Consider the following 19,166-nt stretch of genomic DNA (forward strand, 5'->3'; position numbering starts at 1 on the left):
GTTTTTGCAGATGCAGGAGGTTACGACTGTTCAGAATTATGATATGAGGTTATGATTAATATGTTGACTGTTTTATGGATGTGATAGTTAAAGACCTTTAGAGTTTAATTCGGGTAACTCTTTAAACAACCACTCTCGTGGTGCCGCATATCCTAACGAGTTAATTGTTACAGCTCCATTCCACAGAGGGTTCTACATGGAACCAAAAATACTTCTACCTGGAACTAAATAGTGTTCTCCTTTGGTGACAGCCAAATAACCCTGTTGGAACCCCTTTCTCAAAGAGTGTGCTCAACAAGTTTAGCCTGTTAAATTTACACCATTTAATTATGTACTCAAACATCAGCCTGGTATTCCATCACTATCTCCTTTGCCATCTTCTCATGTATTTTCATGGAACTCCATCTATACACAAACCACACAAACCACACACACCACACACACACACGACTGTAGAATCTTGTTAACATTTCTCACATTTTAGGCCTTGGATGGATAATGTTGCAATGGGATGGGCACAGAGGTATGTATGTACAGTCCTTTTCAGTGTGTCGGCAAATTCATTGAATAGGAGAAGAGGATGTGGTTGCTTGTGGAAGGAGAGCAATGTGGGTAGTGGGTAGAACAGTGACACTGATTGGTTGCTCTGGCTCATCACTTCTTGACTAAAAGAAAGATAGATTTATAAATTAGTTCGACCTTGCTGAAAAGCCTTCATTAACATACTCCCAGATATAGCAAGACATTCAGTATTCACTGAATGAGGTAGCCTACCCATCCCCATTTACAATTTAATTCATCAATGAAATAAATGACACTATAGCACATTCAATTACATTATTATTGTAGACTATAGGCTACTCCTGTATCTACCTTGTACAATACCATAATCATTGAATGAAGTAGCAAGACATTCAATATTCACTGAATGAAGTAGCCTACCCAGCCACATTTCCAATTTAATTGATCAATTAGATAAATAATACAAGCACATACAGTTACATTATTGTAGAATAGGCTATTCCTGTATCCACACTATATTAGGATACCATTATGATCTCATTGGTCTTGTCAGGAATGATTTTAAGGTCTTCGATCGAAGTTGTATGTCATACCTCGTTCCTTCTTCAGTGAAAAGTAGTTATGTATCCCCCATTCAATTCAGTTTGAGAGTGAATGTGTAGGCCTAGTGACAATGACGTTATTATTGTACGCTAGCCTACTCCCCTATCGACACGGTAAATAATATCGCCTATGTGCTTTTGACAATACGTTATCAACTCGTAATCAAGAAAAAGTTTTAAAAAATAAACCAAATTTGCCTTAACACAGTAGACCTAAATATTTCCTAACGATATCACAACTTAAATATAGCCTACTTACTATTCAATTGGATCAAGAACATCTTGGTAATTCTTTTCATAGTTTCCTTAGACAATCTGGGGCAGACACTTGAAAATCGCGTCTGCTGCTTGTAAAATAATAATAAATAATAATAAAAAAATAATAATATCTGTGTCACCGCCGAACTCTCAAATACCGTGCCCGTCTCTCACTCTATGAACGGTCACTGCTATCTGGATTCCTTGGGACGTCCCTACCCTGAACCCTTAACCTTAACTAACACTAAACTTAACCATTTTACATTTATACTTGATTGAGGAACGGACACCCCAAAGATCCTGAAATAGCACAGACCCTCTGGGAAAGCCTATGAACTCCTCTATTTGACTGAAAGCCATGGACACAACTCTGACCACGACTCCATTTTGTTGCTCCCAGCCTATAGACATAAACTAAAACAGGAAACGCCCGTGCTCAGGTCTGTTCAACGCTGGTCCGACCAATCAGATTCCATGCTTCAAGATTGCTTCGATCACGTTGATTGGGATATGTTCCGCATAACGTCAGACAATAACATTGATGAATACGCTGATTCGGTGAGCGAGTTTATTAGCAAGTGCATCGTGATGTTGTACCCACAGCGACTATTAAAACCTTCCCCAACCAGAAACAGTGGATTGATGGCAGCATTCGCACAAAACTGAAAGCACGAACCACTGCTTTTTAATCAGGGCAAGTTGACCGGAAACATGACCGAATACAAAACAGTGTAGCTATTCCCTCCGCAAACAAGCTAAGCGTCAGTATAGAGACAAAGTAGAGTCGCAATTCAATGGCTCAGACACGAGAGGTATGTGGCAGGGTCTACAGTCAATCACGGACTACAAAAAGAAAACCAGCCCCGTTGCGGACCACGATGTCTTGCTCCCAGACAAACTAAACAACTTCTTCACTCGCTATGAGGACAATACAGTGCCACCGACACGGCCCACTACCAAAACATGCGGGCTCTCCTTCACTGCAGCCAACGTGAGTAAAACATTTAAACGTGTTAACCCTCACAAGGCTCCCGGCCCAGACGGCATCCCCAGCCGCATCCTCAGAGCATGCGCAGACCAGCTGGCTGGTGTGTTTACGGACATATTCAATCAAACCTTATCCCAGTCTGCTGTTCCCACATGCTTCAAGAGGGCCACCATTGTTCCTGTTCCCAAGAAAGCTAAGGTAACTGAGATAAATGACTATCACCCCGTAGCACTCACTTCCGTCATCATGAAGTGCTTTGAGAGACTAGTCAAGGACCATATCACCTCCACCCTACCTGACACCCTAGACCCACTCCAATTTGCTGTACCAGCCCAATTAGGTCCACAGACGACGCAATCTCAATCACACGCACACTGCCTAACCCATCTGGACAAGAGGAATACCATGTAGAATTCTGTCCATCGACTACAGCTCGGCATTTAACACCATAGTACCTTCCAAACTCGTCATAAGCTCGAGACCCTAGGTCTTGACCCGCCCTGTGCAACTGGGTCCTGGCTTCCGACGGGCCGCCCAGGTGGTGAGGGTAGGAAACAACATCTCCACCCCGCTGATCCTCAACACTGGGGCCCCACAAGGGTGCGTTCTCAGCCCTCTCTGTACTCCCTGTTCACCCATGACTGTGTGGCCATGCACGCCTCCAACTCAATCATCAAGTTGCAGACGACACTACAGTGGTAGGCTTGATTACCAACAACGACGAGACGGCCTACAGGGAGGAGATGAGGGCCCTCGGAGTGTGGTGTCATGAAATAACCTCTCAATAACACTCAATGTCAACAAAACAAAGGAGATGATCGTGGACTCAGGAAACAGCAGAGGGAGCACGCCCTATCCCAATCGACGGAACAGTAGTGAAGATGGAAAGTTTTATGTTCCTCTGCGTACACATCACGGACAAACTGAAATGGTCACACACACACAGACTGTGGTGAAGAAGGTGCAGCAGTGCCTCTTCAACCTCAGGAGGCTGAAGAAATTTGGCTTGTCATTAAAAACACTCACAAACTTTTACAGATGCACAATCGAGAGCATCCTGTCGGGCTGTATCACCGCCTGGTACGGCAACTGCTCCGCCCACAACCGTAAGGCTCTCCAGAGGTGAAGTGAGGTCTGCAACAACGCATCACCGGGGCCAAACTACCTGCCCTCCAGGACACTACACAACCTGATGTCACAGGAAGGCAAAAAGATCATACAGGACAACAACCACCCAGCCACTGCCTGTTCACCCCGCTATCATCCGAAAGGCGAGGTCAGTACAGGTGCATCAAAGCTGGGACCGAGAGGCTGAAAAACAGCTTCTATCTCAAGCCATCAGACTGTTAAACAGCCATCACTAACATTGAGTGGCTGCTGCCAACATACTGATCTAAATCTCTAGCCACTTTAATATTAAAAATTGGATGTAATAAATGTATCACTAGCCATTTAAACAATGCCACTAAATATATATTTACATACCCTACATTACTCATCTCATATGTATATACTGTACATCTACTGCATCTTGCCTATGCCGTTTGGCCATCGCTCATCCATATATTTTTATGTACATATTCTTATTCATTCCTTTACACTGTGGTGTATAAGGTAGTTGTGAAATTGTTAGATTACTTGTTAGATATTACTGCATGGTTGGAACTAGAAGCACAAGCATTTCGCTACACTCGCATTAACATCTGCTAACCATGTGTATGTGACAAATAAAATTTGATTTGATTTATCGGTTGTCTGATGTAGGCTACTGGGACCTGTGAACAACAGTCTGTGATTGGCTAACAACATTTAGATCTGTATACAGCGAGAATATAAACATACCATGCCATGAGGTGCTGAGGGAAAGACAGATTACCTATAGATTGGACATAATATTTCAAAGAAATAGCGATAACAGGAAATACACAAGCCGTAGGCTACACTATAGCTCAAGGTGGCTACTTCGGAATGTCGGCTTGCATGGGAAAAACTGTACAGTTCTAACATTTATGGTTGAGATTTAATTAATATAAATATAAACTATGCCCGTCATCATGAAGTGCTTGAGAGACTAGTCAAGGACCATATCACCTCCACCCTACCTGACACCCTAGACCCACTCCAATTTGCTTACCGCCCCAATAGGTCCACAGACGACGCATTGACACGCAGGCGTCACGCAGACGTTAGTAGGGCGTTGGTATGATGACATGTTAGTTACACGCAGGCGTCACGCAGACGTTAGTAAGGCGTTGGTATCATGTCATGTCATTCAGACGTTCAATGGTAGGTGACAGCCACACGGTGTCAGGGTTGCCTACGCTTAATTCTGGCACATATCACCCCCCATAGCAGAGCGACAACCGTAGCTAGCTATAGCTAGTATACACTGGTAGTGCCTTTTGCCCATGCCTGTCGGGCACTGTTTTCCCGCAGGAACTCCACAAATTGCGCGCTGCAGTTGCACACTATTGCAAAAGTTCAAGCTATCCCCAACTTTGGTCCTGCCCTGTATATGCTCCCTTGTCCATGCTCACATCGCCCAATGGTCCCCGCCACTGAAAATGAACGAGGCTCCGTTGTTTCATCTCCTCCAACGCGTTCAAAGGATCTCTGACAATAATACAAAGAAGTGTTGTGGTGCTGCCACACTTGAATGAAAAGTGCTGTGGTAAATGCTTCCTCGGCACACGTTTTCCGGCTGCCCGGCGTTGAAGTGGCTATTATGTATACAGGTCAGATTAAGAATGATCTGTGAAATAACGCCATAGAAATAGTGATAGGTTCACACGCCATAAACATGTCCAGAGATTCATGGTGATTACTTTAAAGCGGGCAACCCAATTCATGAAAGATAGAAATAGCCAGTGGCGATTTTAGCATGTAAATCTTGGTGGGGCAACAAAAAAAATTGCGGGATGCATGCCAGCAAAGTCGCAACACAATACATACATTTTATCTATAACGGTGTCAAACGGTGCCCTAAAACTGTTAGGGTCTACATAAAGCTGTCCCAACAGCAGAGTCCCAACACCTTACCATTGCTACACCTGGCTTTCAGCGGAGCCCTGTCTGTCAGCGAAACTGTTCATTCAGCCTCATTTACTGCCTTGTAAAAAAACATAGCTGATATGGCTGACTTGCTTAAATAAATGTGGTTTCTACGGACATTTGAGATGTACAAACTATGGCATAAGGGGACGACAAGCGGATAAGAGGCAATACATAATTTCGTTTAAGACAATGAGTGAGCGATGGCGGATGTAGTCAGTATAACTATTTGTTCAGCACTTTTGAAATGTACAGCGACGGAATTCAGAACATGGGCCGTTCTTACAGTACACTACTTTCAGTAGCACTGTCAAAGCTGTACAAAAAAAAGTTTGCAAATAACAACCAAATTATTAGGGCTCTGAGGCACATGGGCTACAAACAGCTTACTACACAACATACACTTAGTATTACTTTCTTAGCTACAGTATACATATCTTTCTGGCATCCTACATCATTTATGAAGCAGCATAAGACATTTTTGGACTCACATTGTTGTGATGTGCTTGTGTAACGGATGTGAAATGGCTAGCTAGTTAGCGGATACGCGCTAGTAGCGTTTCAATCAGTTACGTCACTTGCTCTGAAACCTAGAAGTAGTGTTGCCCCTTGCTCTGCAAGGGCCGCGGCTTTTGTGGAGCGATGGGTAACAANGTACGCGCTAGTAGTGTTTCAATCAGTTACGTCACTTGCTCTGAAACCTAGAAGTAGTGTTGCCCCTTGCTCTGCAAGGGCCGCGGCTTTTGTGGCGCGATGGGTAACGACGCTTCGTGGGTGACTGTTGTTGATGTGTGCAGAGGGTCCCTGGTTTGCGAGGGGACGGTTTAAAGTTATACTGTTACACTTGGACAGGAAATTGACGCGGCCGTCATTCGTGGGCAAATGTAGTCATCAAAGAGAAAGCCGGACGCCGGATTTCCAATGACGAGCTGAATGACAGTTCTAATTGTCCCAGTCTTATTGTCCCAGTCTTAGCTCGTTTTTCCCGAGTTCCCAGTTGTCTTAAACTCACAGTTAGCCACTGATGCCTTCCAAACCACTCATTGTTGAATTTGCGATTTCCAACTTGTTGTGTAATGTTTCTGTCCAATGGCTGATGAGCACCAAGACGTTTTATCTCTAATTTCTCTTCATATGACAAAGATTGAAAATGATTTTCCAGTAGATTGTCGACTTGATTCATGGTGATTATTGCTGGCTTGCTAGCTAAGATTTTGAAAGGATGATGTTGACATGATCAGTCCAATCAAAGCTACAGTAGATATAATGTGATTTGATGTCATTCTATTTGTGGCCAATGACCTTGAGCCTTCTTGGATGGGCACTTCTAATATAACTCTATGGCAGAACCCAAGGGGCTAACATTTTTTAGGTCTAACCTTAGACAATGGGGTGACATACTGTCCCATGAGTGACAGAAATCTGAGCCAATCATGACAGAAAACTGAACCAATCAGGCGCAACGCTCTGTATTTTCTGCTGGCCATTCCCACCGCCACCAACTCGACTTTATTAACTCAATTACATGTTGTTGTTTTTTTATTACATTGTTTGCACACTGATATGTGACACGTATTAATGCCAAAATAAAATAAGCAAAACAGGCAAGCCCATCCTAAAAAATATATTCTTATTCTATTTTATTTTTTTCCTAAAATGAATGAAGGGGCGCCACTGGAAATAGCACACACAGGGAAGAACAGAAACGTGCCCGCGCATTCTTACAGTCAACAAACGAATATAAAGAGCGTCACAGTTTCCCTTTATGTTGTCCTACTCAACCTCAATATTTTAACAGTTACTCTGCTATGCGCTTGTCACAGCAAACTACAAGTCTCACTTATTTAACTGCTTTTTATACTGTTCAACATACCTTGTGTCAATTGAAGCTTCTCCTCAATACTGACAAAACTAAACTAATGGTGTTTTCTAATGCAAGAAATAGACCTCTGAACCTTTCACCTATTACTACCTGTCAGGGCAAGGAGATTGAGGTTGTAACCTCATATAAATATCTTGGAATTCTAATTGATGACGGCCTCTCTTTTAAATTGCATATTCAACAACTTACAAAAAAATTGAAGCGGAAATTGGGTTTTTATTTTAGGAATAAGGCCTGTTTTTCTTTTGAAGCCAGGAGGCTAGTATCAGCTACATTTATGCCTTTACTAGACTATGAGGATATTTTATATATGAATGCTTCCGCTCAGTGTTTGAGATCAATTGACACCCTTTACCATGGCACTTTGAGATTTATTTTAAACTGCAAAACCCTTACGCACCACTGCACTTTGTATACCAGGGTTGGCTGGCCTTCTCTAGTCACTCGTAGGCTCAGTCACTGGTATACTTTGATTTATTAAGCCATTTTGGGTTTACTACCTTTTTATTTGGGCATTTTTATTGTTCAGAAATGTGGTGGGTACTCTCTTCGTTCGCTGGACTTTATCCTGCTAACTGTTCCAAATGTCCGAACTGAATTTGGTAAAAGGGCTTTTATGTACTCTGCGCCATCGCCTTGGAACGCCTTACAAAATACTTTTAAACTGGAAGAACTTGTCCRGATTGGTYTTTTTAAATCACTGATGAATGATCTTGAGACTGATTCCCTGACCTGTCAATGTTTTTAATTTGCTGTTTTTGATTTTGTTATACTCTTGTGAATTCAATGGTTTTTACTAGATTACTTGTAGTTTTTCATGTTGTCTGTCTGTAATTTTTGTAATGACTTGGTGCTGCCTATCTTGGCCAGGACGCTCTTGAAAAATAGATTTTAAATCTCAATGAGCCCTTCCTGGTTAAATAAAGGTTAAATAAAATAAAAAATTCAAATTATGGATTTATTGTTGAACTTAAAATTACCCAAATGAGGACTTTCAACCGGATAAAATAATTGTTTCTTAAAATATTTTAAAGAAAATATTTAGTAATATGATTAGCATGTGCAGGCTACAGTTGCCTATAATATAAATAGATGTGGTTTCTCCGTTGCACGAGCTCATGATAAAAGCCTGCACGAGTGATCGAGCCCATCAACCCTGATATGAATTCCCCACAGACGATGAGCAGACTCCCCCCTGTCAGCTGATGGGAGCCAATCCGTGGCCCCTGACCGTCACTAGATGGGTCTGTGTTTAAAACACAACGCAATGCCCTGATGCCAACGCATTCTCTAACCACTTGAGCCTCGAGTTCAATCCTCTGTCATTGGTGACAGCGCGCGATGACAATGCACCGCTAGGGGACCACAGTTTACGCACTGGCACCTTCAGTGGGACACCGACTGTGAAAAGCTTCTGTCCACTGTTAACGCGATGGAGAACTCAAGCGTGGTGGTCACGGTTGTTCCAACTGCTGGCCAAACAGAATTCCTCAACTTCACCATGAATGACACCCTCTCCCGACTCTCAGAAAGCTTCTCGGAGGAACTCGCCATGGCAGGATTACGCGTAAGGAACAACCCGGTATCTCTGAAAGCCAGCACCCTCAGTACTGCCTTTGCTGCTGGGCTTCGGGCTAAGCTGCCGCCGACGGAACCCGCTCACCTGGTGGTTGCCTTTTGGGATTCCCCGCTAAGTCACGGAATCAATGTGTTTGTGGGGATTGTCCTGTGCTTCACCATGCTGGGGCTAGGGTGTACGGTAGACGTTAGCCAGCTTGGGGAGCATATCCGCAGACCCATCGGGGTGCTGCTGGCGCTGGTGTGTCAGTTCGTCATCATGCCCCTGGTCGCCTTCCTGCTAGCTTTGGCATTCTCGCTCGACGACGTGGCGGCTATGGCCGTGCTACTGTGTGGCTGCTGTCCAGGAGGAAACCTATCCAACATCATGTCCTTATTAGTGAACGGGGAGATGAATCTGAGGTAACTCAAGAAATCACAACCTAACAAAACTAATTTATCACACCTTTGATGTGGACTATAAAATGCAATTAAACTAAAACGATCACAATTTATAGCCCACTTTTAGATGGAAAACTATATCTATAATGATTTATTCAAGATACCTATAACTCGAAGTTTAGGCACATTAAGTACGCTATTACTTGGATCTTCTGCATAGGCCTTTTGGTTGAATTTTACGCAAGAGAATTAGAATGGAATTTTACGCACGGTCATATCTCCAGAATCTCCAGCATACTGATGGGACTTATGGTCCAAATTGTTTTAGCAGCACATCTTGAATTGATTTAAACACATCGCTATATATTATACAGAAAATGGTGCCATTGCTTGGGGAAATAAGGATCCACCACGTAGGCCTATACTAGCCTATTCGTTAAACGTCAACCATTCTAAAATACTATTCGTGTATGCTACTGGTTACTCTGCTTTTACGTTTGGGGACTCAAGTGAAGTTAATGTGATGTTGTCTTTCACCTTCCTCTCTCCAGCATTATCATGACCATCTCCTCCACGGTCCTAGCACTGGTGCTAATGCCGCTGTGTCTGTGGATATACAGCCGCGCCTGGATCAACACCCCCGTGGTCAACCTGATGCCGTTCGGCGCGATCATCCTCACCCTCTGTAGCACCCTCATACCCATCGGCCTGGGGGTCGTGCTCCGATACCGTTACAACCGGGCGGCCGACATCGTTTTAAAGGTTACTATGGGGCCGTCTCAAATAACGGTGGGGTATAGAAGAAGGTTTGGATACAGGTTGACTGGGTCAAAGTGGTATTGAATTTTTTTTTTTTTTTTTACATTCCTTTAGTACTTTTTATATAGCAGGGCCTGCCTAATAGAAATTATTGATGAATTTAGTGTTACGTCATATTTCAAAACTAAACTCTAAAAAGGGAAAGGGCAATTTAGAATTGCATTACTGATTCTAATTCTCACCTTAAGAATTAAATACAAGATACAAATAGTATATATCTTTTTTATTAAACGGGGTAGTTTTGCTAGTAAAATATATATTTTTAATAATAGTCAGTTGTGGACCTTTTGACTGTGTGTCATCACTAGTGTGACATTTTGCAAATTGTGCAATTTTTTTATGTCTAGCTTTCTGTTGAGACAACGGTAACATCAGAGGCAGAGATGCACTGTACTGTCAGGGAGAGCCCTTCCCCTTCAGATTAACATATCTAAAGGCAGCTCAGCTAGGAGAGGGAGAGGCATGAGATGTGTGACAGAATCATAGAACTGGATGAGAAATCCACAGAGGGGAAGGGATACATGAAATCAGATAGATTTAAGTGGACCATGCTTACTTGTGGTCCATTGGTCCTTTATAATATTGGTTCTGTTTGAATATCCTGAAAATGAGTCCATTGTTCCTTCCCACCTTCCTAAAACAATCTGGATATAGAGAAGGCCTGTCATAAAACCTGTGTTGACCCCGTGGGGTATGTTCTTCCAGGTGTCTCTGTGGTCTTTGCTGGTGACCCTGGTGATGCTGTTCATCATGACGGGGGCCATGTTGGGGCCAGAGCTGCTGGCCACCATCCCTCCATCTGTCTACATGGTGGCTGTCCTGATGCCTGCCTGTGGCTACGCTGCAGGCTACGGCCTGGCCACCCTCTTCGATCTCCCGCCCAACATCCGCAGGACCGTGTCACTAGAGACCGGGTGCCAGAACGTGCAGCTCTGCACAGCCATCCTGAAGATGGCCTTCCCACCACAGCTGATGGGGGGCATGTATATGTTCCCTCTGCTCTACGCCCTCTTCCAGGCAGCCGAGGCTGGCATCTTCATCCTGGCCTACCGGATGTACAGGAAAGAGGTTCTACACAAACCAGACACAAACCCACTGGGGGACAATGGGGATATTGGATATAATAGGTTTGAAGATGAAGATATGGGCTTTGACACTTCTTACGGGGCAGTGACCACAAGTGACCCAAATCTCATCATGTTAGAGCCTTGTCCGGATGCGACTCCTGTTTAGTGTGCATGATACAATGATAGCCCACCGTGGGTGATGTCGTGCAAACATAATGACATTCAGGTCTGCTTATGACATCTCTATTAAAAATCATTGTCATGTCAGCAATCTTTGACTGCAGGGCAGCTACCCTGTGTGTGTGTACGTCTCAGAAAAGAACACTCAAGATTATGGAGGGAGTGAAAGTTACAAAATATAATTGAAGCAACCATAAGCCATATGACCATGAAAAAATATGAAAAGGTTCATTGAAGTAAAAAATGCTAGTATATTTGAACTTACTTCAACATATTGTGTATGAAAGAAAATGGCTGTGAAAATGGAAATCATCAAAAATAATCTCTAAATTCATCCACTCTCACATCACAGATGCAGTACAGCGTTGTTTCACAAAGGTGTCATCATCTCACTTGCTTGTAAAGTCTAACATGATCATCTGATCTACATGACTAAACATTGTCAATTATTATTTTGCATTCAAAGCAAGTGTTCAAGTCCACTTGTTTTTGGTTCTTTTGGTGCCTATGGTTTCGGGTTCAAGAAGAGACAAATCATGCAGTACAATCCTTCAACAGAGCCTAATATAACTACTCCATATCACCATATGTACGATGACAAACTGTCTGTAAAATGTACAACTGTGTATATGTTTATCAATGTATATTAAAATAGATAAGAACAAAAAAATCTACTGACACTTCTGCATTCTGTCATCTTGTGACGTTTCATGTTATTTGCGGCTTCAGAGTGATTGGTTTTTGAGGCCAATTAGGAGGACTGGCACACCTGATTACAATTAATGAAATCGTGTGTCGTCAACCTATTTAAATTTGTCAACCAAACAACCCGAGTTGGCTTAGCAAACATGGCTACATATTTAGATGAGTCAATCGACAACTATTTATATTTATCTTACAACCCTTACTCTGGCAGGTATCCAAAACCAAAAGGTGCGGGCTGGAGAAACAAAAATTATTTGGCCAACTATGCCGACACAGAGGCGTACATTGATAACCACCATCGCGCGCAACTTAAATTCCTCTTATCCCAAATAAACCCCAATCTTACACCGAGGCTACGGAAAGCAAACACCAAAGACGTCGCGGTGCAGGTCAAGCCGAAGAAGGATGTTTCTGTGCAGTGTTCCCTCGGCCCACGGACCCTCATAGACAGAAAGCGAGACACTTTGCGCAAGAGAAGACAAGAGGAAACCCAAACACCCGGTAGTCCAGGGAGCTCTGTGGGAGGGGTGCGTTACCCTCGCACTCTGGCAGTCTACTCCCCTATCGCGTCTAGGAGACTTGCATCTTTTCTAGAATATGACAAAGTTGAGTCGAGACGAGCACAGACCGGTGACCCACCTGAAACCGTTAAGATTAGGAAAATGGATGAAGGTGAGAAATCTGAGGACAAAACAGAAAAGGCAAAAGACGAAAATACTTGGCCACATACAAAAACTAGTAATACTGACCAATCAGTTATGACCGAGGGCGTCAAAGCCAATCAGGATGGTTCGAAAGTCAAGGCCCGCGTGAGATTTCAGGTTAGCTCCATACTCTCTCATTTAGAATTATCAACCTGGCTGAAACATAGACCCACCCACTTTTTTTTAGATTGACATGAGTCATTTTAAAGGTGGAAGGTGTGTAGAACGTCGTTGTCAACGTTCAGATGGAACAATATGGAAACTGGACTTTTTCCACCATTCATCTTTCCCATAGGGGATTTTAGATATATGCTGTTCCACGTAAGCATACCGTGGCGTGACGTTTAGATAACCATGTAAATCTCTCTTGGCAAGGTGATTTATCAATAGTCGCTCTTTTCTAATTCGAAAAAGCTAATTACGTCAAAGTTGAGGTCATGCACAACTACAAATCCCTGCAAACTCCTGCATGTCATTTCTAGCTGACTGACACCTTTGCTAACAGGTAGTGTCAATTTAAAACTTGCACAAGTTCAGAATTGTACATTTCTAAAGCAATTTAGCCAATTTATTCATTACTACATTTAGCAACCATTAGATAAGCCAGATATTCTTACCTCTCCCTCAATTCAGTGGTCTTGTCCAGATCATGGCATTTGTAATTCTTTGCTAGCCACATTAGCAGCTAATTAGCGTTTCATTTTGGGGGTGAATATATTAAGTCACATTGTCCTAGAGATTTACACCTATCGAAACGTCATGCCAGGATAAGTCTACACGGCCCTTTAAGCGTTTCTAAAATCCCCTATGGGAAAAACGATTGGATCCATTTCCCTGTTTGACCGCTAGGTTTTATAGGTATTATGACACCTACTGTGGTACTCTATGCCATCCCCAGTTTTTGGAGCAGAAGTATGGGTACTATCACTGCAGAGACTGTAACCTGCGTTGGGAGAGTGCATATGTTTGGTGCGTCCATGGAACGAGCAAGGTATAGTATGCTGGTCTATTCACTCCCTGTACTATGTTATTCATCTGGTAGTGCCTCTAATCAAGTCTTGTCTTTTTCAGGTCTACTTCAAGCAGTTCTGTAGAACATGCCAGAAGTCCTTCAACCCCTACCGTGTTGAGGACATAACCTGTCAGGTAAGAATCTAGGCTTCTGTACTATACATTGTTAAACTGACATACAAACCATGACACTATAGACTTGGGTCCTCCACTTATCTATGTCCACTCTGTGTCCACAGACTTGCAACAAGGCACGCTGCATGTGCCAAGTGACCCTGCGCCACGTTGACCCCAAACGCCCCCACAGACAGGATCTGTGTGGCAGGTGCAAGGGCAAGAGGCTCTCCTGTGACCTCACCTTCAGTTTCAAATACATCATCTAGCAGGAACCTGCACATTAACCTTCACCCTCCCCCACCCACATCACAGCCAATGTTAAGTCCTGCAGGAAGTCCTTCGGCACAGAGAAGCTCTCATGCACATTTAATGAGGCTCTGGGATGTGGACAAATACTTTTGAGATTTTTATTTTCTGTTGCCTTTATTTGCATTATGAAAGAGATTGCAGGAAAACACTACTTGATGTTAAATAAAATGGCAATACCCAGCAGTCTACATTCTCTGGCCTTCTCCCTCACCCAGTGTCTAGGATAACTGATTTGAAATATTGACTACATACTCATACCGTCCCAGCAAAGGAAAGAAACAGTAACTTTGCTATCGGTGTGCAGGGGAATTGAGTAAGAAGCACACCTGCTCATTTTAAAATAATGGGTGGAGGTGCACCTTGCGGTCAGTTGCCATACTAAGCTGCTCAATGGTAAAGCTGTAGACTTGAGGGCCCATGCCCAAAATGTTCAGCCTCCTGAAGACGTGGACCGTGAACTTGACACTTTCCTATAGTCCACGATCAGCTCCTTTGATGTTGAGGGAGTTTGTCCTACCACCGTCATGAGGGTCAGCATGGCGGATGTATTTCCTAACCTCACCACCTGGGAGGGCCTTTCAGGAGATTCAGTCCCAGGGTCCTGAACATAGGTGTTCCTCTGGTCCAGGTGGGAGATGGCAGTGTGGGTCCAGGGTGTCTGTGTTGAGCCATCATCAGCCTTTTAAAGCATTTCATGGCTACAGATGTTAATCAGAATGTGACTGTCAGTGGTGCACGCTTGTAGAACGTCTGCCATTAACTGAGTTGTAAATTCAGGCAATGGTCTCTTGTCGTAGAGAACTGACAAGCCGTGCCTCCAGGGTAGCTAACTAGACGTGACGTCAGAGGCGTATAGGCTCTTTATGCCTGACTTCCCAGCCATTATAAACCCATTGCGGAGGAGTGAGGTTACTGGAGCTCAGAGCTCTGCAGCATGGTTCAAGCTTAACTTTGCTGCCAATAAGGTGTTAACCTTAACAGATTCATATGATCAGGTTTTTATTTATCCAGAGAGAATGCTGGTATGTGAGATGACAAAAAAAAGGAAAGGAAAAACTTATCCAGTAATGTACCTCTACAACTATTTCAGGTAAATATATCCATTCAAATGCAATAGACAAGTTCTCTCTGTGAGGAATGAGTACAGTGATTGTTTACAATGTGCCATGACAAGTTTCCTGCAACGCTTTCAGACATCTAGTTCATGTCCTGCAATTCGGCAGGCAGTGCCTTTTCAGAAGCAAAAGCACAGCTTTAATGGCAGCAGTTTCCCCTCAGAGCACAGGGCCATGGCACACCACCAGTGCAGCTGTGCACTGCTGGGATCTGCTAATATGGACAAACACGGGCCTCAATTTCCCCTCATAAGGCTTTTTAGCGTGACCTGTGCTGGGGTACAGGGCCAACATGGAGATCACAGTGGCGAAGGAATGCATATGGCTGGGCCAACAGGAAGCAGAATCTACACTAGCTAGCGCCTTTAACCAGTTCCTCTGACCCCTAAGCACAGGAACCGTGACTCCCACCAGGCAGGCCAGTCTGGGAAATGTTTAAAGTTTGTGTGACAGGATTATAATAGCGGCACGGGTCATTAGTTGCTCTGGGTTCTCTCTTCATACATCTAATTCAGATTAACAGTGCATTTCACAGAAGTACAAGAAAAAAATATACTGGTTTTACACTATACATTTTCTAAAATATATACAGAGTAAAATAAGTTAATGTTTCCATAATGAGTTGTAGCCAGTCTCCACTTCTGTGCAATTATATGCATGTGTGCGCACAAGTGTATACAAGAATATCCAATATATACCACACAGCCTAAAGTCTCTATAGGCAGCTACTTATTTGGTTACAGAGTGAGTTTCATTAGAAGACCTGTTGAAGCTGATGCTCGTCTCCAATGCAGGTCAATAAACAGATACATGTATCTTTTTACAGTCCCTGTGGGGAACAGCTCCCCTAGGGTTACAATTACATGTTAAATATCCTTACATTTACAACCTAGGATGTTAGCTCTAATAAAAAATAGTACATTTGTCAAAAAGACATTCTTGCAGTGCTTTTCTCTTTCAAGCATGCTTTTGAACACTTTGTGTGTTTGTTTCTGAATCCTGACAGGAACGGCCTGTCCTCACACACATCCATCCAGTTTCCTTCCGGACTGACTAAGTCTCATGCTCCAACTCTACTGCTACGAGAACACAACACCACATCTTCTCCCTGACTGAACCCCAGGCCCATCCAGTCTCCTGAAAGGGCCTGAGGCGGCCACTGGCCAATATGGGAGGCCCATCAGGTAATTTCCACCAAAACGCTTCCAGTTTAGCATCCTCATCCCCCTTACCTCACTCCCGGGCCAGTCGTCACCAGTCACATAATACCACGACTTATTGCAGCTGAATTTTGCAAGTTGTCTTATTCTGGGAAAACAGATATTAACTTTAAGTATTTGATATATATTAATATGAGTCAGTTATTCCCACACATCCTTTAGCCCTTATAGGTGGAGTCTGTTCTGTCCTCCCGACACACCTTCCCAGCCTCCAGAGCAGATGGGAACTGTGAGTGGTACGGGGGGGTTGCTCTAGTCCAGTCAAGTCCAGGCTTTGTGCCTTACAGTCCAGTGCTGACCACAGTGGTCTGGGGGGCCTGGCTCAGAGCCTCTCTGATCTGCAGGTTGAGCTCCATGAGGCGCCCGTTGGCCTGGGACAGGTCCCTGCTGGGTCCCACCACGGCCAGGCAGCCCGTCTGGCCCAGCGTCTGCTGACGGAAGTAGATGTGCAGTAGAGTCTGGACTGCGTCGTCTGACTCATTCCCAAAGATGTCATTAGGCCACAGAGACCTAGTGGAGAGGGAGGAGAAGGGCATCAGCACTGAGGTTTAAGAGTAGATACAGGACTGTAGACTAGACACATGACAAGCCTGTGTAGTCTATACATTGAGGAATAGCTGTGGGATACAAGATATGTTGTTTCTTTACCTGAAGGTTTTGACCTGTGTGAGGGCGGAGCCGAAGTCTCTGGCCCTCAGGGTCTCGATCAGTGATTGGATGGCCGTCTCAGTGCTGGTCTGGGAGGCATCAGACACACCCACATCCTCCTGTCCATCAACCCCAGACTCCGCCTGCTTCAAACAGCTCTCCAGGATGGCCAGCTCCTCTGACATGTTGGTCACCTTGGAGACACACACACACACCCAAAGTTCAGATAACCGCAGAGATAATCTCACGTGTGTTTGTGCACGTCAAAGTCTATGCAGCAATGCAGTTAGTATTGACGTGTGATTAACTGGAATAGCTGACCCTCTCTCTGCATGTGAGAAAAGAGTCAAATCTCATTCAGGGATTTAATGAGATTAAAGCCATAAGACAGCAGGGCTAGACAGCAAGGCTACCCCTCAGCAGAACATCCATGCACTGTGTCAGTGCTCGTCTGTCTGGTCTGCAAAATTGTGTGTGAGAGATAGAAAAAGAGCATATACAGAGGCATCCTTTAGAATGTTAACATTCAATCTTAAGTGCACATTTGTACGTAATCATTTACAATAACAGCTCACGACTTTACAGGACGACTATTGCTATTACAGTATCTTAAATTCCAAAACGCATGTGTGTGATATGTACAAGAAATTAGTTTAATTTAGCGTGTGCATTGTCACTGTTGGTTTCCCTGTCAGGGAAGATGGGAGAAATGCAGGAGGCCTCCGTGTCTCTCATGCTTTCCTGAACCAACCTGAAGCCCAATTAAAGAGCTCTTCGGGGAAGGGAAAGTAAAATAACAACCCACCATCTCCATCCCTGTGTTGACCTCACACACACGGCATGATGGGTATGACCTGAAAGGCTCCAAGCATGCTTGAGTGGGTGACTTAACAATGTTTATTTTAGGCTTGTCATCTAAATAAATGACCTAAACTGATTCCTATTACCAGAGCTTCTTCTAAAACCACCCACCTTTAATGTTCCACTACCCATACCCTGTCGAGTAAAATGTTTGGGTGTAAACCCCCCCAGCCTCACCTCTGCTTCTCTCTTAATGGTGTCCACACGACTGATGAGCTTACAGTAAGCCTGGAAGAGCAGCAGCAGCTGGAAGTGCAGCTTATAGAGCCTGCGACACAGCTCCAGCTCCTACAGAGAGACCAGAGACGGTCAACACACCTCTCACACACCTACACACTACAGCCACACAGGCCTCTGGGCAGAGCAGTCATAATGATCACATGATCAGATGGATGGATATCCTGGGTTATCAAGAGTGGGAGGAGATGAAAGGGTTAAAGAGGCCCAGTGTGGAGTGGAGCAATGGTCCCTACAGAGACCGGACGAGGCCCGGAGCCATAGGTGAGGGTCTAGCTAGCATTATTAAATCAGCTATTAACCAACCACAGGCTGTCATCATTAGCCATGGAGGACTGGGTTATATACCGACCATCACCACCTGTCTGTCTGGCCCCCTATGGTTAAGGTACAGTATGTCCAAGCACAGAGATATACTGACCAAATATGTGGAATTATCAAACATTGTTCCTAATCCAGGAAAATATGATGGAAAAATGGGAATTTGAACAGATATGGGAATGGAGCAATAAAGCATGCAAAATGAAGGTAGACTAAACATGGCTTCACAGCTCTCTCTCTCTGTCCTCTCCTCCCCATAACCCAGAGCAACATCCCCTCTCAAATCAGGTAGACAACTACTACAATTATTTTGAGAGATTTTACATCTGCTGTCAAATCAGAAGCGAAGAGGGAGGGGTTAAGAAGTTGATAAGATGATTCAGTCAAAGGCGAAGCCAAAAGATAACGCATAATTAACGATGATAAACAGTATGCATTGGGTAGATGGGGACTGTAGCTGAGTTATATGAGAGAGGGGTGGAGTCAGAGTGGGAGGGCCCAGGCCGTTGTTGGTTGACGACGGCAGCAGGTACATATGGAGAGGGATGAGATGAGAAGCGTGTTGTCCGGACATCATGATTATATTAGAG

The 19,166-nt window shown here is 44.0% G+C and overlaps 3 protein-coding genes across 9 annotated transcripts in view; 2 read left to right on the forward strand and 1 right to left on the reverse strand.

The window, feature by feature from the left end:
* Positions 1-8,613: 8,613 nt before the first annotated feature.
* On the forward strand, positions 8,614-11,982 carry slc10a4 (solute carrier family 10 member 4). The gene is made up of 3 exons (XM_024004277.2): positions 8,614-9,283; positions 9,814-10,024; positions 10,787-11,982. The coding sequence occupies exons 1-3, from the start codon at positions 8,736-8,738 to the stop codon at positions 11,312-11,314; spliced, it is 1,287 nt and encodes a 428-aa protein (XP_023860045.1). The 5' UTR covers positions 8,614-8,735; the 3' UTR covers positions 11,315-11,982.
* Positions 11,983-12,050: 68 nt separating this feature from the next.
* Positions 12,051-15,619, forward strand: zar1 (zygote arrest 1). The gene is made up of 4 exons (XM_024004278.2): positions 12,051-12,854; positions 13,636-13,728; positions 13,809-13,883; positions 13,988-15,619. The coding sequence occupies exons 1-4, from the start codon at positions 12,111-12,113 to the stop codon at positions 14,129-14,131; spliced, it is 1,056 nt and encodes a 351-aa protein (XP_023860046.1). The 5' UTR covers positions 12,051-12,110; the 3' UTR covers positions 14,132-15,619.
* Positions 14,259-19,166, reverse strand: part of fryl (furry homolog, like) — a 71,769-nt gene continuing 66,861 nt past the window's right edge. For 6 of the 7 annotated variants that reach the window (XM_024004275.2, XM_024004276.2, XM_024004274.2 and 3 more), the window contains 3 exons: positions 18,196-18,306; positions 17,158-17,351; positions 14,259-17,019 (listed from right to left, as the gene is read on the reverse strand). In XM_024004275.2, the coding sequence (XP_023860043.1) occupies positions 16,791-17,019; positions 17,158-17,351; positions 18,196-18,306 (534 nt within the window). In that variant the 3' untranslated portion in view covers positions 14,259-16,790. The remainder of the gene's footprint in view (positions 17,020-17,157; positions 17,352-18,195; positions 18,307-19,166) is intronic. The other variant, XM_070447632.1, reaches the window with a different exon arrangement.

This window comes from Salvelinus sp. IW2-2015, linkage group LG16 (genome assembly GCF_002910315.2).
Source record: "Salvelinus sp. IW2-2015 linkage group LG16, ASM291031v2, whole genome shotgun sequence".
NCBI classification, from domain to species: Eukaryota; Metazoa; Chordata; class Actinopteri; order Salmoniformes; family Salmonidae; genus Salvelinus; species Salvelinus sp. IW2-2015.